Source organism: Coenobita brevimanus, chromosome 26 (genome assembly GCF_032717465.1).
Source record: "Coenobita brevimanus isolate Jiangsu-jjx chromosome 26, ASM3271746v2, whole genome shotgun sequence".
In the NCBI taxonomy this organism is placed as follows: Eukaryota; Metazoa; Arthropoda; class Malacostraca; order Decapoda; family Coenobitidae; genus Coenobita; species Coenobita brevimanus.
In genome coordinates this window covers 9,800,533-9,822,139 of record NC_136979.1, presented here as the reverse complement: position 1 = coordinate 9,822,139, position 21,607 = coordinate 9,800,533, and the positions used below count along the sequence as shown (strand labels likewise).

The window sequence follows — 21,607 nt, the reverse complement described above, 5'->3', positions numbered from 1 at the left end:
GGATGTTTATGTTGTGTGTGCGATGTGTGTTGGCTGCTGCAGTATATGGATGGGGTTATAAAAAAGATACAAGGTAGGGCAGTGGATGCTGGAGCAGCCCTAATGAGAGTGTGTGGAAACTTCCCATACTGTTGTTTGCAGATGATACTGTATTGTTAAGTGAAGAAGAAGGGGAACTGCAAGACGTGGTGTTTTTTTTTTTTTTTTTTAATGAGAAAGAAGGAGCCAAAGGCCCTGAGCCCACAATAACAGTTGCCTCCAAGAGAAAAACAAAATACAATAGACAGCCAAATTCAAGAACTGATCATTTCAAGATGCCTGAACACACTGCGTCTGAAAGACTGGAGATCATAGGCAGCAGGAAATATAAACAGAGGGAGACAGTTCCAGAGTTGACCTGTTGCATAAATGAAGGACTGGGAGTAACGGTTAACTCTTGCATTAGAGAGTTGGACAGAAAAGGGATGAGAGTTTGCTGCTAGACGGGTGCAACGCACCCGTCGTAGGGGTGGAGGAATGCATGCAGACATTTCAGAGGAGCAGTGACCATTAAAGTAGCGATAGAAAAGAGATAAAGATGCAACAGTGCGACGAAGAGACAGAGGTTGAAGGGAGTCAGTAAGAGGAGGAGAGTTAATGAGACGAAAAGTCTTTGACTCCACCCTATTGAGAAGAGCTTTATGTGGGGAGCCTCCGCACACATGAGAGTTGTACTCCACACAGGGATGGATAAAACCCCTGTATAGAGTCAACAATTGTGCAGGGGTAAAGAAAGAATGGAGTCGGCTTAGCACACCCAATCTCTTGGAAGCAGATTTTACATGAGATGTAATATGATCTTTCCAAGATAAGTCCCGAGTAAATGAAACCCCAAGCTTTGTCAAGGATGATGCAAGATTAAGCTGAATATTATCAAATATTAGTGGGTATACCTGTGGAAGATTTTGTCAGGATGATAGGTGTAAGAACTGAGTCTTGGATGCATTAAAAACAACCAGGTTATTTTTACCCAAGTCAGAGGTACGAGCCAAGTCAGACATTAGGTGTGCCATAGCCTCATCCCTTGCTTGTTGAAGTAACTTCTGAGATGGGCGTTGTGGGAACCAAATGGAATGGTGAAGGGTGGAGTCATCAGCATATGAGTGGATAGGGTTAGATGTACAGCTTAGAAGGTCATTGATAAATAAAAGGAAGAGAGTGGGTGGTAGGACAGAGCCCTGAGGAACACCACTGTTGATAGATGTAGGAGAAGAACGATGGCTGTCTACAACAGCGACTATAGAACGACCAGAAAGGAAGTTAGCGATGAAGACACAGATAGAAGGATTGAAACCATAAGAGGGCAGTTTGGAAATTAAAGATTTATGCCAGGCTCGATCGAAAGCCTTAGAGATGTTAAGTGCAATGGCAAAGCTTTTGCCTAAGTCCCGAAAGGAGGATGAGTTTGGGGGAATGTGTAAGAAACGAAATCTAAAGGTGAATATAGTGAAGAGTAAAATTGTGGTCTCCAAGAGAAATGAAGTAACTGAATTTACAGTGAGGTTGGATGATGAGGAAATGGAATATGTGAGTGCATTTAAATACTTGCATAATGTGATTAGTAAAGATGAAAATTTGGAAGGTGAAGTGCTTGAAAGGGTACAACAAGGAAGATAGGTTGCTTGTTCTTTGAAAACAGTGATAAGAAATAGGGAAGTTAGCTTGGAAGTATTAAAGTCTCAGCATGGTAGTATTGTGATACCAACTCTAACATATGGAAGTGAAGCTTGGACCTTGTTAGAAGGACACAAGTCAACAATGAGAGAAGTGGAAATGAGTTATTTGAGAGGAGCATGTGTAGTTACATGGAGAGACAGAGTGACAAATGAGGAAGTGAAGGAGCATTGTGGCGTGGATGTGATAGAAAGCGTTAGAAGAAATACAGTGAGGTGGTTTGGCCATTTGAAGAGGATGGAGAGTGAGAGACTAATGAGAAGAGTTTCTGTGAGTGAGGTGGAGAGAGGGAAAGGGAGGCTGAGGATGAGATGGAGGGATGGAGTGGAGAGGTAAATGAGAGAGAGGTGGTGTAAGCTGCGAGCGGGGCTGTGAAGTGGCAGGGAAATTGGCGATATGTAGGCGATTTGTTTGTGGCCACCCCTTACGGGATGAAGGCGTCAGGCAATAAATAAGTAGATAGTGTTATATAAAATGAATTACTGTGTTAAGAAAGAGGCAACATGATGTATCCAAAGCCACATAGTGTAGAGTCTTGATTTTACGAAATTCATGTGACTTTCAAAACTTTGATTAACCGATACTTAAGTATAAAAGAATATAATAATACACGGTACTGTACCTACCCGTACTTACGAAAATACACCCTCATCATCATAGAAATTGTACATGTAATATCACATAATATACACATAATATAATCATTCATGATCCCCATCCGGACCTCCTTTCCCACCAGGGCAGGGTGAGGAGTAGCAATGTCCAGATAGCCCAAGTTTGCCCAGTTCAATGGGCCATGCTTCCCTTCACTCATCATTCAAGCCTCTGGAATCCTGGCTCTATGTGATACACCAAAAAACTTTCACCTCATTCTGTAGCTTCACATAAACGTATCTGATAGCGTCAGTCCGGACACTGTTACTCTAAAAAGGGGGTGCAAAATCTCTGATCATGCACTTTATCTCACAACATTCATCCAACCAGCTCGATCTCTTGTCAGTTCCCTAGCCTTACTGACTTTGATACCTTTCTTCCTCACACACTCATCCAACATATCCCTCCACCTTCTCCTTGGCCTACCATGCCTCCTCCCTCCTTCAAATTTGCTCAGATACTGGGTATACCTTTTTCACCACTCTATTTTTATCCATTCTCTCCACATGCCCATACCATTTCAGTACACAGTCTTTGATTCTGTTGTCCACAGACTTCCTCACTCTGCATCTTTCACAAATCTCACTCTCTGTACTCCACATACATTCTTCAGCAGTCCCATCTCCACTGCTCTCACTCTTGACGTTTTATTTTCATGCCACACCATAGTCTCACATCCATATGTTAAAGTTGGCATTAACACTCCTTCATGTAAGCCTCGTGCAGCTGCAACACTCAAGCCTCTGTTTCTTATGGTTTCCTGTACCCAGGAAACCCATTACTATGATTGGTGGTAACCATATAACTGGGGTTTTTGGCCGGGTTAAGTGTCCTCTAGTTTCTCCTATCTAAAATCACTTAATCATGGCAAATGTTTCAGATGTAGAATATATCACATAATATACAAGAGGACAGTACTGTACTCACCAGTCACACATTTCGGGTGTTTAGAGGAGATTCCTTGGTATAATCCAGTGACAACCCAGTGATGTAATTCAGACACTGAGCCACCACCAACTCACCAAATGCCACTCAGCATTCACCAAAAAAACACTTAATGCACAACATTTTTGTAACTTAAATTGTGAACTATGATTCACTTTGGGAGGAACCATTGCTATATTTATCAGTGATAAATACAGTATATATGACCAAGCAGGGCACATTCAAACACAGTGTAAATATGGTGGGCAGCTGGACACTCACCCCAGCGGAAGCATCATAAACTATCGTTGATGGCACAGAAAGAGCCCTCAAAGCTTGAAATTTTGGTTGGATCTCGGATTTCTTCAGTACACTCAATCCTCGTAAATCGCTTGTTCATAAATCACAGTTTCGTAAATCATGGCTAGGTGACCGTCAGACTGCCAGCAACCTTAAATCACTGTTAAGTCACGAAAATTGCGGACCTAGGCACCCAAGTGGGCCTTTTCCGAGGAGAACCGTAAACCGCGGCATTCAAACAAAATCGCAACCCAACAACCAATCACCGCGCATCCCTGGTGGCATATGTGCATACTAATGTCGCCATGTTGTTGTTGTTGTTCTTGTCCCGCCAGTCCACACACTACAGACCGTTGCCGTAGTTACCTGGCTTTTTTGTGCAACTTCCCCCCACCTCCTACCTGCCATGGCTCCTCCCGACCCCCCGATGAAGCGCTCTAAGCAGTATGGTGTACAGTCAATGTTTGGAGCTCATTCGTCATGTGGAGAGGGGAGAGAAGTTTTCAAAACTGGCAAAAAAGTTTGGGAAGAACAAGTGCTGAGAGGTTCTAAGTTCTTCCCAACACCACCCCACTCCATTCACTTAAGCAGTTTCGTCATAGATTAAGGTGAGATCCCTTAACTCTTTGAGATTCAAACGACTATTCGATCGTCATTTCAAATCCAACCTCAGAGATTCGGATGATGCTTTTAATCGTCATTTTAAGATTCTTTTGTAAAATATTTACCATAAATCGCATTTACACACCATAACAAGGAGGCTCGAGCATGTTGTCACGGAATGGTTGCTCTATGTGTGGGGGCACTGCACAGCTGGTCTGACTCATAGCTTTGTTACTTTATAACTTTATTCTTGGTGAATATTTTTCTAAAGCAAGGTATAAAATTTTTGATTTTTGCATAACTTCAACTCATCACTTTGACTTTTTATTTTCTCTGTTTTCCTTTTATGAACATACTACGATAAAGTACAACTATTCAGCTTCAAAATAACACCACAACCAGCATCCTATCATAAAAAGTGTATTTACACTGATCGATCAAAGAAAAACATTGCGAAGCGAATATGTGACCGAGACTAAAATAAAATTGTGCATCTCTTTCCTTTCGCTTTACTGCACAATGAAATGCAAAAATTACCATAATCAATATATCATTGTAAAGCTAATGTATTGTATTTTTGTGTGGTTTAAACCAAATTTACATATCTTTACTCGTTATTTTTTGCCAAATATTTTTCTTTGGCAAGGTATAAAATTTCTGCTTTTTGCCTAACTTCAACTCATCATTTTGACATTTTATTTTCTTTGTTCTCCATTTTTGAACATACTACAATAAAGTACAACTATTCAGCTTTAAAATGACACCAAAAACAACATTCTATCTTGAAAAGTGTATTTACAGTACACAGAGTGATCAAAGTGAAATATTTGGCCGCAAAGATGTGGGTCAGTGTGAGTGGCTGACTTTGACACAGACATAATCTGCCCGGCCCAAAAACCTGATAGGGTTAACATGGCTTATTTCTATTTAATACATGCACTGAATATTCCTAAATTTGTATGTTTGTGTTTGATGGTGCCTAGATAGGTGTAGGTAGGGTGCTGGCCAAAGTCCAGACCCAAATTAATTTTTCACATTAGAGTTATTATTCATAAATCATGGAATTTGTAAATCACGGCAGTGGTCCAGACCCAAATTGCCGCAGTTTACGAGGATTGAGTGTAAATTGAATTGAGACTTAATTAGCGAAACCGAATCACATTTTTTGGTTGAAAGATTGTCATATAATTGAGACTTCACAGTATAGCGCAGTCCTATGTCCTGTCACTGGGTGTTGGTGCACAATCCCCATCTGGTGTTGTGCACTGTTTGTGGGGCTGACACCATAACCTACACCCTGCACCCTGACTCTTGTGCATTATGGCTCCATTGTTATACCACATATGACCTGGCAGATATTTTTGTCCATTTACAGCATAATTGCCTAGTCAGTGACAGAATAAGACAGGGGTATGGTTCCACATCCTTTTCATAGCACTTCTTCATGATGAGCACCAAGTAGCATTAATCGTTTGTTACAGCTCAGCATTTAGGAGGAAGTGGTGGCAATTTGAGTTAGAGAGGACAGAGTATAACTGTAATTTTTATGGCGTTTTAGGGTGGTTGTGCACAATCCTCATCTGGTGTTGTGTGCTGGTCGTGGGGCTGACACCCTAACCTACCAGAGCCGCACCCTGAAGAGTGTACGTCGTGGTCCACACTCCAGCTCTGATGACCCACCACACCACATACACACTGCCATTGAACCACTTCACCCTCCCATACTTAGACCTGGCAAGAGGGCATGTGTTTTGGGTAGGTTAGAGTCTGTTTTTACAAACAGTTTTAACACTTTCTCCTTTGACTCATTGTCATCTGAAAATATGAATTTTGGGTAGGTTAGAGTCTGTTATTATGCTGTTTTAACACTCAGGGCTCCTATGACTCACTCAGTTTAGAGAATGTCTTAGGTAGGTAAGAGAGCTACATGTTACATGGCATAGGAGGCTTGAGAGAACCTTGCCCTTACCAGTAAATTTTACATACAGTATCTTATTGCTCACTTATATGTTGTTTAATCTTTAATACTGATTTATATTGCATACATAAAACACATGGAAGTGATTGCTGCCAACAATCCGAAGTGAATACACAACTACTATACACTGACATACAGTAGGCTCGCACAGTGCGCATCGCAGTGTGCGATTCGCCTTTGCACGAGTGACTAAAAATCATAACCAAAAACCCTTCAGTGGCGAGTTTACCGCACAGAACACGAGGCAAAGGCAAGGAGTGGCTCAAAAATGTCATTTTCTACTAGTACGTGACCACCCCTCACACAGAGCGTCACATGTCGTCATGTTGATGCGCAGAAATTCCCGGGCATTCTGCTGTGCAGCTTGGGGTACAAGGGAGCAGGCGCGCCATAACAGTCCTGGCTTGTGCACTGTGCGGATTAGCTCTCTACAGCTAACCTGTTGTGTACAATGTGTGGTGTTTTTCGTGCTGCCTGTACTTTGCCACACCATGGCTCCAACCCCAAGAGTTAAGAAACTTCTGACGCATGCCACCAAGTTAAAGATCATTAAGATGAAGGAGGAGGGTCAAGGAAACACAGCTATTGGGAGAACTCTGGGACTGGCTGAATCTACAGTGAGAACTGTGTGGAAGAACCGTGAAGCCATAAAGGCTGTAGTGAAGACGTATGGTGCCTCTGACCTAGACGGCCGTTTGCGGGTGGTAAATCGTGCTATGATACTAATGGAACGCTATCTTGCCACCTTCATAATGCAGAAAGAAAAGGAAGGTGTTCCACTCAATGGAAGATTTATTCGGAACCAAGCCCAGCTGTTTTACAAGGCTGCATCTCGAAGGTTAAAAGTGGAAAAACCTTTCATGGCATCGGTTGGATGGCTGGACCGTTTTCTCAAGCGCAAGGAACTCCGTTACGTGAAAGTGTCTGGTGAACGAGCCTCTGCCGATGAGCTGGCCGCGAGAGACTATCCTGCGATATTTTGAGCGATTATTGAAGAGGGACAGTACACCAAGGACCAGATCTACAACATCGATGAAACGTCGTTATGTTACAAGGCCATGCCAAAATCAACTTACATTGCTAAAAGACAGAAACAAGCCCCTGGTCGCAAGCTCCAGAAGTGTAAGATGATGGTAATGTTTGCTGTAAACCTGTCTGGGAGCCACAAGATGAGGCCAGTTGTTGTACACACAGCTTCACATCCAAGGTGTTACAAAAACCTCACAAATATGGATGCAAGTGGCATGTATTGGTACAAGTCCAGAAATGGTTGGATGACCGGGAACGTTATGGCAGACTGGTTAACGAGGCGGTGTGTCCCTGATGCGAGGGCCAAGTGTCGGGAACTGAGCATTCCATTTAAGATGCTCCTTGTGCTTGATAACGCACCAAGTCACCCTCCATACCTGGAAGATCTTCACAAAGATTGTCGTGTTGTGTTTCTGCCGCCCCGCACGACGTCACTAATGCAGCCACTGGATCAAGAACTAATCGCCACAGTGAAGCATTTCTACCATAAGCAAGTGTACGACTACCTACGCAGGAAGACCGACACATAAGAGGAGCTTCATGCCCTACAAGAAGATCACGACAAAGACCTTGATGAGGCATCTGCTCCCATTCCATCTCCACCAGCACCTGTATCCCGACCTGCCACAGATGCCATGACTGTTGAGGCATTTTGACGTAACTTTACGGTGAAGGACGCAGTTGAATTTCTCCTTCAAGCCCGGCACCATATTACACCTGCAATGGTGAACCATGCTTGGCGAATGCTCGTGCCTCACCTATGCTTCACCCAGGAGACGGCCATTCAACCATTGGCCGATGCTGAGGCAGCAACATTGACAGCAGCACAAGCTGTACCAGGTTTCGAGGACGTTACATTGGCTGACATACAAGAAGTGCACACTGCTACTGAGGAACAGCCTCCCGAGGAAGTGTTGCAACAGATAGACGAGGCTGATGCAGAGCCCGACGTCAGACAGAGTCAAGTTGAGCAGCCTAGCGTGATGGAAGGCAGGACTGAGCTGTGTATGTCAAACATTAGCAAGATCCTTGCTGCCGTGGATAAGTTCAAGGAAGAGGTGAAGGAACAGGAAGTGAGCAGCCTAAGAACAGAGGAACTTCTGGTTGGTATCAACAAACTCTTCCATTTCTACACAGACAGGCACAGGGAAGAAATAAACAAAAGAAGACAGACACTCATAACAAACTACACACAGCGGGCTCAAGTGGGTGAAATTGCGGAACCATCGACATCGTCTGCTCCTGTTCCTGTTGAGGATGAAGAGGATGCAATGTTCAGAAGTGTCAGCATTGGACTTTGAAGGGTTTATGGCCGAAGTGAGTGACTTTGATGCTATTGGGGAAGGTGATCAAGAGGAGTCTGTGGAGGGAAGTGTTGATGTGGTGGGAGGTGCGGTGGGGAGTGCGGCGCTGTAAGTGTTGCCGCTCCTCAGAACCCCTGTTATTTAAGGTCATCAGGCCTGTTGTCTACTGTTGTTAAGGTGACTACCCATATTTTTGTTATTGTGGCTATAGCGCTAGTACAATGTCTGAAACATATGACCTTTATTATGTCTCTAAGGGCCAAAAAATGACCAGGTATGAGGGGGTACTGCCCATATGTAATTATTCCCATAAGATTATGTATTCCTAGTACGCGAATTCCCTGTGCGCGAGGTCGTGGACCGCCCAATCTCTCGCGCACTGTGCGAGCCCACTGTATTTCTGTGCAAATTACCGGTACCTGTGATTATTGAACATTCAGGAGCTTAGCATCCCTAAATTTGTGTTCATATGGTTTGACCTTTGACCCCATAATACCCTTTAAAAAGCCTAAGTAAAATGGTGAAAAAGGTTTCTGTGGTATTTGCTTATGGAACATTTGAAAGGAACCTGATTGATTACTTGCTGGTAGAGAGGTCGATGCTGGGAACGGTTGCTGATATGAGGGCCATGAGAGGACGATGTGCAGGTCTGTCAGATCATATGACTGTGGTATGCAAGATCAAGCTGAGAGGAATGAGGTGGACCAGGAGAGAGAGGAGCCGTCAGGGAGTTAGACTGAAAGTCGAGAAGCCGAAGATCAAAGAAATGGCAAATGAATACAGGACCAAAGTGGGGGAAGAGTTATAATCAGTGAATTGGAATGAAATGAACAGCCTGTGGAATGCATATAGGGATTGCTTAGTTAGAAATCCAAAAGCAGTGTGTGGTGTGGGAAAAGTAACAACAAAGAAGAAAGGTACGACACGGTGGGACGATGAGGAAAAGAAGTGGCTAGAGTGGTTACAGGGCAGGAGTTCAATTGAAATAAGAACTGAATACTGTATATTGAGAGTAAGAGGCATATAAAAAGACTAATGAAGATGAAGAAGAAGGGAGTAAATGATGATCTAGGAAGAAAAATGAATGTAAATTACTCTCAAAATAGGAAGTTATTCTGGAAAGAGGTGCAGAAATGTAGAAGTGAAAGCGAAAAGAATTGTGATGGTGTGAAGGATGTAGGTGGGAGATTATTAACTCATGGGGATGAAGTAAGGAGCAGATGGAAAGAATATTTTGAGAGCCTGATGAATGGACATAGAGAGAGTAGAGCAGCTGTAAACATGACTGGTTTTGGGGGTGTGCAGAAAAGGAATGCAGTGCCAGATGTGACACTTGCACAGGTGAAGAGTGCTGTGAAGCGGCCGAAAAATGGGAAAGCAGCTTTGTTTGATGAGTGTATGCAGAGATGATTAAGCTTTGTGGAGAGAGCAGAATGAAGTGCTTGTTGGAGATAGGTAAGAAGGCATGGATGAGTGAAACTGTGCCGGCAGAGTGGACAAAGGCTGTGATTGTACCCCTGTACAAAAATAAAGGTGAGCGAAGTGAGTGCAAAAATTATCGTGGCCTAAGTTTATTGAGTGTGGCAGGGAAGGTATATGGAAGAATTATTACAGAGAAAGTAAAAGAGATCTCAGAAGTCCTAGTGAGTGATGAGCAGGGTGGCTTTAGGAGTGGCAGAGGATGTGTGGATCAAATATTTGCAGTGAGACAGATAGTGGAGAAGGCTTGTGAGAAGGACCATTAGGTGTTTATGGCATTCATGGATCTGGAAAAAGCATACAACAAAGTGGACGGAGAAGGATTGTGGATAGTTTTGCTCATGTACAGTATAGATGGTAAGCTGCTAGGTGCCATGAAAAATTTTTATGATGGTAGTGAATCATGTGTAAGGGATAATGGGCATCTAAGTGAATGGTTCACGATTGGTGTGGGCGTGCGACAAGGTTGTATGATGTCCCTGTGGTTGTTCAGTATATATATATATATGGATGGGGTGATGAGAGAAGTAAAAATACAAGTAATGGAGAGGGGAATGGCATTGGTAATGAATGGTGATGGATGGAATATCTCAAATTTGTTGTATGCTGATGATGCAGTACTAGTCAAAGTCAAAGTCAGATGTTTATTTAGCCATAGAGATTACAATAGTTGACATAACACTTAGTCTACTAGCGGCTGAGCCTTTTGAGAGTCCGGGAACTCTCTTTAAAGGCACCTTGTTTTTCTTGCACTTTTGGTAAACATCAATTGTCTAGTAAGGCTAAAACTACGATTTTAGTAAATCAGCTGTATGACTTTTAAGTAATAATGGTCATCCTTGAATGACAGTAGTTTAAGGTTTTATTAAAGGGTATATACAAGATAGGACTACAACAAAACGGAGGTAATTTTATATTAATACCAGTAATAATAGTAACAATAATAATAACTACCACAATAACAATAATAATAATAAATAATAATAATAATGAAAGTCAACTAATATAAAGAATTAGTACTTTGATAGTATGTAGGATTTATAAGCAGATTTGAAAGATACAGCCTTGCTTAGTTCCCGAATGGCCATTGGCATACCATTCCAAACTTTGGGTCCCTGATAAGTGATATGTGACTGGGACTGGGTTGAAGCCATGAACGGTATTTTTAGATTAGTTATTTCGAAGATTATATCGATCATTCATATTAAAATCAAAGTAACTGTTAAATGACAGGTTGTGCAGAGACTTGTAAACAAACAAAGCAGTGCAGTAGGACTTTATATCAGGCAATTTTAGGATACCCAATTTCTTGAAAGATGGATTAGTGTGGTCATATTTGCATAAGTTTTCCATTATTCGGACCGATTTCTTTTGGGCTATAAATAAGCGGTCTAGTTGTGTCTTATCAGCACCACTCCATACATTGTTACAATAAAACAATAAAGGAAAAATCAGCGAGTAATAAATGAGCTTAAAAGACCGTGTTGTTAGTTGATTACGAATTTGGTACATGATACCACACTGTTTGCTAATCTTTGTATGGAGATACTGGATATGTAAATGCCATGACAAACGTTCATCAATTATAACACCAAGGAATTTTATACTGTCCACTCTTTCAATTGACTGGGCACCTATGTAGATGTTGGGTTGATTTGCAGTGCTTTGTTTCCTTCTAAATATAATGTAATGAGATTTGCTTACGTTTAGCGTGAGTTTGTTGCTTGTTATCCATTTTTTAATATCTGTTAAGCTGCTATGTACAACATTTGATAGTTCATTGAGATTTTGGTGGCTTGCATAAAAGGTACTATCATCAGCAAATAGTACTGGCTTCATATGTGAGGTAGTGTACACGATGTCATTTATGTACAAAATAAACAAGAGTGGTCCTAAGACCGACCCCTGGGGAACTCCAGATTCTACAGGCATATAGGTAGACTGGCACTGTTTGTATTACACAAACTGTTTGCAACTGGCTAAGTAGGAAGCAAACCATTGATTTGAAGTGCCTCGTATACAATAGTGGTCAAGCTTCTTTAGTAATATAGAGTGTTTAACCGTATCAAATGCCTTGGCCAGATCTAGAAAGACACCCATAGTAAATTTATTTTCATCAAATGAAGCCAGCACATCCTTGGTGAATGACAGCAAAGCACTCTCGGTAGACAATTTTTCCCTAAAACCAAATTGTGAATCAGTGATAATATTGTTGGTGGTGCAAAATTGAATTAACCTACCATAAACCAATATCTCTATTATCTTAATGGTTGCTGGCAGGATTGAGATGGGACGATAATTGCTTAACCCCTTAAACGCGGATCGTCGCGTTTGTGACTCTCGGCGAAAAGGACATAACAGCGGAGCGTCGCGTTTGCGATTCTAGTAAATTTTGAATAACCGTGGGCAAGCAGGCTCCAGCTGGTATTGTCTATCAGTACCACCACCCTTTAGCTACATTTGCATACTTTACCTTTGTACTACTGACCTCTTTTGTTGCCAAGTATCGGGTTTTTCCCCCGTCCCCCCTCCACCACGGCCCGGCCAGCCTGGCTGTGATACGTGGCAGCGCTCTGAGTGCTCAGAACTGTAAATCTGCGCTCTCCTCTCACAAGCAGTTTATGCTAATAGGAAACGCTTGTTTCCCCAGTTGTAACACTAGCTTTTTTTTTGCACGGTTTGCCCCTGTTTAGCGTCAGTTTACCGCAGGCTTTCAAAGTGACATTATGGTGAGTTCTAGCTCTTCCGAGTCAGTGCAAGCGACCGACAGGAACGAGAATAAAGTGACGGGCGTAAGGCAGAATAAAAAGCGCGCCACGGTGATCTTTTGGGAAGTAATATGATTGAAAATAATGTAGTATACATGTTTTTAGCTGTGAAGATGGAAATGTTTGTTGAGTGACGGGAAGACCGCTGCCGCGCTGCATGTCGGCTGTACGCTTCGTTGATTTTAGCCTTATTTTCAGTGCTTATTGTACAAATACGGATTCCAAACAACCTTTACGTTGTAGTATAAAGTTTACTGTGACAGAATGAGGCTGTGGTAGAGGGGAAACCGGGTTGCTGGAGGTGTGAAAGTGAAGATTTGGTTACCTAACTTTGCAAGTCTCCACAAGTCCTTGGGTAGTCCACGAAGGCTCAACACCTGTCTCTGGAGAAAGCTGAATGTAAGTACTATCTGCCATGCCAAGTATAATGTTCTAGGGTTAATCTCTGATTTTTGGCTAATATTTTCCTACAGGTACTCAGACCGCGATACAACCCCGCCACTCGGGGGGGGTTGACTGTTCACGGCCGCGTTTAAAGGGTTAACAGCATATGATCACCAGCTTTAAAAACTGGAATGACTTTGGCCAAATTCAACATGTCAGGAAACTTTCCTGTCTCAAAAGATAAATTAAAGAGGAAGACAAGTACAAATACTGTACAGGGATGTGTCATGTCTCCGTGGTTGTTCAATCTGTACATGGATGGGGTAATAAAAGAGGTACAAGGTAGGGTAGTGGATGTTGGAGTGGCCCTGGTGAGAGAGGATAGTGTTTGGAAACTCCCTGTACTGTTGTTTGCAGATGATACTGTGTTGTTGAGTGAAGACGAAGGGGAGCTGCAAGGCTTGGTGGATGAGTTTGGGAGAGTGTGTAAGAAACGGAATCTAAAGGTGAATGTAGCGAAGAGTAAAGTGATGGTCTTTGAGAGAGGTGAAGTCAGTGAATGTACAGCGAGGTTGGATGGTGAGGAATTTGAAAATGTGAGTACGTTTAAGTACTTGGGTAGTGTGATGAGTAAGGATGGAGGTTTGGAGGGTGAAGTGCTTGAAAGGGTACAGCAGGGAAGAAAGGTTGCTGGTTCTTTGAAAGCAGTGATAAGAAACAGGGAAGTGAGCATGGAAGTGAAAAAGTTACTACATGACAGTATTGTGATACCAACTCTAACGTATGGAAGTGAAGCTTGGACGTTGTTGGAAGGACACAAGTCAAGAGCGAGAGCAGCGGAAATGAGTTATTTAAGAGGAGCCTGTGGAGTCACATGGAGAGACAGGCTGACGAATGAGGATATTAAGGAGCGTTGTGGTGTGGATGTGGATGTGATAGGAAGCGTTATGAGGAACACACTGAGGTGGTTTGGCCATGTGGAGAGGATGGAGGGTGAAAGACTGACGAAGAGAATGTATGTGAGTGAGGTGGAGGGGGGAAGAGGGAGGGGGAGGCCGAGGATGAGATGGAGGGATGGGGTGGAGAGGTATATGAGAGAGGGGGGGGTGAGTTGGGAGCAGGGCAGTGAGATGGCGGGGGACAGGGCGACTTGGAGGCGATTTGTTTGTGGCCACCCCAAACAGGATTGAGGCGTCTGGCAATAGATAGATAGATAGACAAGTACAGGAACTAGATAGGCCATTATTTCCTTAATGATGGACATGGGGATATCGTCATATCCGGGACCAACATTCCGTAGATTTTTTATAGTCTGAGTAACTTCATGTTCGGTAGTAGGTGACAAAACGAATACACTGTCTTGCCTATTGTGTAAATATGAATAGAAATTAACCTCGGACTCTCCAGCAGACTCAGCAAGTTTCTTACCAACACTGACAAAGTAATTATTAAAATGGTCAGCTACTTCCTTAGGTTCGTATACCTCATTATTGTTTACTAAATAAAAGCAATTATTTCTTTGTCGTGAAGAAGGCTTATTAAGGATAGAGTTTATTACACACCATGTTTTTTTACTGTTACCCGTATTTTCACTTATTTTATTCTTATAGTAATCTGACTTTGCCTTTCTGATTTTAGCTGTGATTTCATTGTGCAGTCTGCGATACTCTGCACTGTACGTAATGGGATTCTTGGCACACTTTCTTTGAAGCTTGTTTCTTTCTCGGATCATCTGCTTAATATCTGCAGTAATGTAGGGCTTATCAGCATGTTTAGATTTAATTATTTTTTGTTTTAACGGAAACTGGTTATGAAATATATTAGAAAGTAGGAGATTAAAATTACAATAACCTACGTCTGGGTCTTTAGCACATAAAACAAAGTCCCAAGACACTTGACTAATTTTTTCTTTAAATGTATTTATACTACTTTCGTTAAAGTCTCTGTACTAGAGGACAGTTTGTTCATCTTTCGGTAAATATGGTGCTGATTTGAACACCGATACAACAGGAAAATGATACTGCATAAAAATGTCGGACAAGAACTTGGCAGACTAGTGCAGAGTTTTGCTGATGTCTGTGAGCATCATGCCTTGAGAGTAAATGTAGAAAAGAGTAAAGTGATGGTTATTGAGAGAGAAGGTGACTCCCAGTGCGATGTTGTAGTGAATGGACAGAGACTGGAATTGGTGAAAGAGTTCAAATACCTGGGTACAATGATAGAAAAGAAAAGAAAATGTGCAAAAGAAGTGGAAGGTAGAGTGCAATAAGGAAGGAAAGTAGCTGGTGCAATGAAGGCCTTGATAAGAAACAGAGGCTTGAGTGTTGCAGCTGCACGAGGCTTACATGAAGGAGTGTTAGTGCCAACTTTAACATGTGGATGTGAGATTATGGTGAGGCATGAAAATGAAAAATCAGGAGTGAGAGCAGTGGAGGTGGGACTGCTGAGGAATGTATGTGGAATACAGAGTGGATAGGATATGAAATAATGTGATTCGTGAAAGATGTGGGGTGAGGAAGTCTGTGGACACCAGAATCGAAGAGAGTGTACTAAGATGGTGTGGTCATGTGGAGAGAATGGATAAATAGAGTGGTGAAAAAGGTATATCTGAGGAAATTTGAAGGAGGGAGGATGTGAGGTATGCCAAAGAGAGGGTGGAGAGATATGGTGGATGAGTGTATGAGGCAGAGAGGTTTGGAAGTCGGTGAGGCTAGGGAACCGACAAGGGATCCGTGGCTCATTAGATTGGGCAGTTTTGGGTTGTCTGGACATTGCTACTCCTCACCTTGTCCTAGGGTGGGATAGGAGGTCTGGATGATGATGATGATGATGATGAACATTTGTACCGAGTTTTAAGCGAACTGGTGAAGAAATGAAGAGTGGCACCTTGAAAGTATTTGGAAGAAAGAAGAAAGAATCTGAGCAGAGAAGACCATAATGAAGAGTATGCATGTGTAGAAATACTGTGGTAAAGAAGAGGTGCTAGAGAGTCTCGTAAACCATGCGAATACAGACCATTCTTTTTGTATGCTATTTAGACACTTAGGATTTTGTGATTCACAGAGCTCCATAAAATCATCTGGCATTAGCTGCAATATAAGACTAAAATTATTCTGGCCATGTGAGGAAAGGGTATAAGAGGGAAGAAAGGTTGCTAGTTCTTTGAAAGCAGTGATAAGAAAAAGGGGAGTGATCATGGAATTACAAAAAGCTGCTGCATGATAGTTTTGTGATACAACTCTAGCTTATGGAAGCAAAGCTTGGACCCTGTTGGAAGGACACAAGTCAGGAGTGAAAGCAGTGGAAATGAGTTATTTGAGAGGAGCGTAGGGAGTTACATGAAGAGACGGACTGACAAATGAGGAAGTGAAGGAGCATTGTGGTGTGGATGTGGATGTGATATAAAGTGTTAGGAGAAATACCTTGTGGTTTTGGCCATATGGAGAGGATGGAGAGTGAGAGACCAGTGGGGAGAGTGTATTGAGTGAGGTGAAAGGGGACAGAGGGAGGAGGAGACCGAGGTTGAGACGGAGGGATGCAGTGGAGAGGTATATGAGTGGTGTGTGAGTTGAGGGGAGGGCAGTGTAATGGCAGGGGACCAGGCTGCATGGAGCTGATTTATTTGTGGCCATTCCTTGTGAGATTAAGGTGTCTGGGTATAGACATATAGATAGAATATAGTTTCTGATTTATGCTCTCACTTTTAAGGTGCTTCAGCTGGATGTCGCCCATAAAAGTTTAAATCAAAAGAGTAGTTTGAGTTTATTGTTTACATAATACCACTCAGGGTTTAGCAACTGGTCGCTCATCTTGAATGGCTCAGCTGAGTAGTTTACTTCTTAACCCTTACACTCCTGATGGGGCAGTAAAGATGATGGATAGATGAAACATTTCATATTATAATGTTGGCTGATTTGTCTGTCTAGCTATAGCCACACACCACAATCCCATAAGGGGTGACCGTTTGTCTTCGAGTTAGTTGTTTTATGGGGAGGGGCACCAGCCCTCTTCTTGACACATAGGGAACACATATGGGTTGCTTATATGGTTACCACCCAACATTGTAAATGGTTTCCTGGCTTACAGTAAACCATTAGGCATGTCACACAATGTAAAGCCATCTGGAAAGGAAAGAAGAGAAATAAAAAGTGACAGAAAAGATGGGAGAAATAGGAAGAAAGGATGGCAGACACAGAAAAAGAATGATTAAGGTGAAGTAAGAAATAGGTAGCACTGCATCAAGTCAGTGGACGATGGTTGGCGCTACCTGATTTGTAATCCCAGCATTACAGCATCATTTCTGTACCTTACTGCGGCACTGTTTTGACTCTGGTGAGGTGCTGTCTGCCACAAGGTTCCCTACATGGTGTATGTAACTGTATTGTACCTGGAGGACTGTCCCACAGAAGCAGTTGCTTACCTGTGGTTGATAGGTCTGCTTGGTCAGACAGACCAAAGTTAAGTAGCAACAACAGCTTTGTTACTGGAGGGCAACACCATTACATAGTGGCACTGATTTAGCGGGGCAGCTACATACGTCTTTCAGTTCCCTCTCTCTCACCCAACAGGATGATGTAAGACTGCAGAACAGCGGTTTCACCCTGTGATCTGGTTTATGTTGAGGTGAATGTTGGGACACAACAGCAGCAACAACATAACTTACTGTAGTGAAGTAATAATGATTTTCTTGTGAACAGCAATCTGCAAGATGCCAGCCTTTGTATCAGGACCTACTGTGACCTTCTCAGGCCTGTTGACCTACACATGCAGGTCACTCAGAACACGCCACACCCAGTCTGTGGTACCTGGGGGAGAGGAGGAGGGTGGGGACAAGAGGTGGGGGGTGGAAGTACAGACAAGCATGGGAGTGATACAGGTTGGAGTGGACCAGTTAGCATCACATCAGATATCAGTGGACCAAGACCCTGTACCTGGAGGTGAGATAGAAGCCACTTTCTCTCTTTTTGTTCAAGGATTCTTAATAAAAAAAAAAAAAAAAAAGGGATAATGATGGTACACTCTCTCTCTCTCTCTCTCTCTCTCTCTCTCTCTCTCTCTCTAGTGAGAACAGAGGCTGGAATGTACTCTCACTTTCATTATTTTTTATTTATATTTCTTTATCCTACCTTTCCTGGCCCATAGTCAGGTAGGAATAGAGGCTTATGTGATGATGATGATGATGATGATGATGATGTGTCAGTTTAAAGAGATTGTTTTGGCCACTAGTACAGTACATATGTTTCCTTTGGCTAAATGTTCCAGCCTTGGCCAACTTCAGTATTGGGATTCCATATGAGAAATCTTGGTGTCATTTAGTTTCAGTTTGATTTTTATGAATTCTTTAGTAAAGGAGAAGTCAGGCATCTAGGGACTTAAATGGCGAGTGAATGAGTGTGTTACTCTCATCATCGGGCATATTGTTGATTAATTCTCCCTTTAGAGTTTTTTCTCTCCATGCATTCTGAACCCTGCCTCACCCCATTCATAGCTGGGAAAATGAGGTTGGAACATTTATGATGTTGATAAATTTCCTTGTGTGACGTAATTTTTGTGTGTATCACCAGGTGTGTCATTCAGCAGTGTTGCTCTGGTGGCTGGCAGCATCACAAGTCAAGTGTCTCTCACAACTCTTTTCTCCCCTCTCACTGACATCATCACTCGCATAATGCAACGCTACACACTCACCAAGGTAAGAGTTATAGTACATCACACCCTCATTATCCAATTTCCTGGTAATTGATAAATCACTGGAATGATGTTAAATAAGTTAGGACCATCTCCATGTATTGATTGCACACTACCGCTATAACAGTGAAGGTGGCAGACAAAAATCCCGCCGTGCGTGCCAAGACACATGCTATCTGACCATCACCTGTCAAAGCCAAGATGGCCGTCATTGTTTATGTATGCAGAAACCAGTTCCAATTCTTCTGCAAAGTCCCATAGCTCCTGCCACTACTTCGAACAGCTGGGCCACTCCATCCCCTGCTTGTTTTCTCTCATATATCCCGTGGTAGAGATCGCATCTTGTGTTCATCTCGTTCCATCATTTGTGTACAGTATTAGTGATTGAAAGGTATTGCAGTGTGTGCTTTATTTTATTTGTATTTCATTTATGTACTGTACTTATTTATGGCATCCGGCAATAGATAGATAGATAGACTTGTTTTTAATAAGTGAAATAACTGCAAGTGGCAAGGTGCCACCTCTGGTGGAAAGTATGGTGCTCAGGGAAGGTGACTCATCCAAGGAAGAGTTGCCCCTCACCTGATGGGAATGTTCCTGAGCACAATAAGTGAGTGCCAGGGGCACCACCTGTCCCCCAGTCTCAGAGGGGGACCCATGATTTTGACTCGGCCAGGACCGATCACCATGTAAGGTTAGTTACACATGTTTTGGGACTTTATTAGTTGAATTACTTCTGCTCCACCTCTCTTATTGCTCTTTTTATCGTACCAGTAAGTGGTACAGTGAAAGTACCCTCTTATTTCTCTTTTCATCGTACCCATAGTTGATACAGTGAAAGAAAGTAGAGTAAAGCATTAGAGGAGGTTTAGGAACCAGTGTAGTAGGAAGGATTTTTTTTTTTCTTCTTCCAGTTTTGGGTGGGTGCCCCATTGAACCAATGTTATAACCAACCTGGTATCTAGTAAAATGTTATCAGATCCACTTTCCACAATGTTACCCCATCGGATAACGGGGTTCGCATGTACAATGCTCGTACATTATAGTCAGGTTGAATATAAAGATGATGATGATGTGTAGTACCTTTCCTTTGCATTTCCAGTTATACAGTACTCCAGGGAAGGCAGAAGTTATGTATCTGATATATAACTGTCATTTAAGGACTATAAACTGCAACAGTACTACAGTAATCCCTCCAGTAACTGGTGTAATAGAGCCAAAGGCATATCCGGAAATTGGATTTGTCTGGGAATTGGGAAAATGCCTCCCGGACAGGTACTTATGGACCCTAACCCAACCTAACTCAGAAAGCCACCTACATAACTCCCTACCGGACATGCATAGCACCTATTAAGACCCTGTTCACACAAATAAGGGACAGAAAGCATGAAATAAATGAAAAGGAACCAGAGAATGAGGAATTAGAAGTGAGTATGGAAAATGTTTAACAGTGTACTGGGTACTTACAACACGTCCATGGCCGTTATGAAGATTAACCCGCCACCTCTAAGGCTCTGACATTGGTGAAAATGCTCTTGAAGCATGTACAGTAATCCAGTGTTGTGCTGCACTTAATCCTTTGCACTGTGAATTATAACTGTTTAACACTGCACGTTCTGTTCATACGTGCACCATGCCAGTTGCAACACACCAGTTTGCACTCTGCACTTAATCCTTTACACTCTGAATCCAAATTTCTTAACACTACACAACACTGTAAATTGCCTTGTGGTCTAGTGGCGAGGTATTGTAGTTTATTCACTGTTTATTAAAAAAAATGAGCATGTGCAGCAGCCATTGCGACAAGCGTCTAGTTGGGACGGTAGTTAGGCAGTAACTGGAATGAGGAGGAAGCAGGGGGCCGCCCTACTACGCGTGAAAACACAGCTCTTCAGCACCGCGCGCCAAGTTCAAAGTTCGGTTGAAAAAATATTAGATTTTCTTTTTTGCCTTTTTAGTTTTTTTGGTCATTTTTGGGTTCCGAAGGACCGGGCCCAAAATGTTCAGAAATTGGGGTGCCTGGGAATTGGGCGTCTGGTTATTACAGGGATTACATATAGGTACTTTAAATAATGTATGAGGATAAAGAATCAACTCCAAGGTTGCAAGTTGCCTTTTGGATGTATATTTGCTCAAGAGATGGAGCCAGGATTTTGAAGACTTAACCTGCCCCGTCCCGACCACTTTTTGACCACTGGTACCCCCCAATCCCGACCATTTTTCGACCCTTTTTTTTTTTTGCTAAAACTTTCGCTTTTGGTGAGAAACATCAAAAATTCATAGAGAAATCGCTCACCTGAGGTTTAAAATACTCATTACAGGTAGGAGAGCCTCCTTACCTTACTGGGTTTTCTATCAGGCTGGCACCAAAGAAAACAAGTTCTATGGGAGGATAACTATTTCACACCACTCATAAACGGTATTTATTTATTTACTGTTACGAATTTATATGTAGTACAAGAGTATATTGGTTTTCAAGCAGTAATATAGGCATTATAAGCATTGTTTCAATCACTAATACCTGACCTTTTTTTTGCCACATTACCTGATCACCATTTCTAACTGTTTCTTCCTCTAATGCTATGTAAAGTTTGTCCTCCACATTGTCATTGATTGGGGAATCACTCTGGCCCTGAATTTCGTACCGTGGCATGACATGGCTATACTGGCCAGATCACTGATAACAGGTGAATTGCTGAGAAAAGGGCATGCAGGGGGGGGGGAGGAGGTCATGCTGGGTAAGGCATTGTCTCTGCCTGGCATCTTGTTGAGGAAGGTGTCCCGTG

The 21,607-nt window shown here is 42.5% G+C and overlaps 1 protein-coding gene across 1 annotated transcript in view; it reads left to right on the top strand.

Annotated features, from left to right (window-relative positions):
- LOC145394156 (uncharacterized) overlaps window positions 1-21,607 on the top strand; it is a 156,957-nt gene that overhangs the window by 91,186 nt on the left and 44,164 nt on the right. Inside the window, exons 8-10 of the mRNA XM_080268135.1 lie at window positions 5,753-5,949; window positions 17,834-18,073; window positions 18,701-18,825. Coding sequence (XP_080124261.1) covers window positions 5,753-5,949; window positions 17,834-18,073; window positions 18,701-18,825 — 562 coding nt within the window. The remainder of the gene's footprint in view (window positions 1-5,752; window positions 5,950-17,833; window positions 18,074-18,700; window positions 18,826-21,607) is intronic.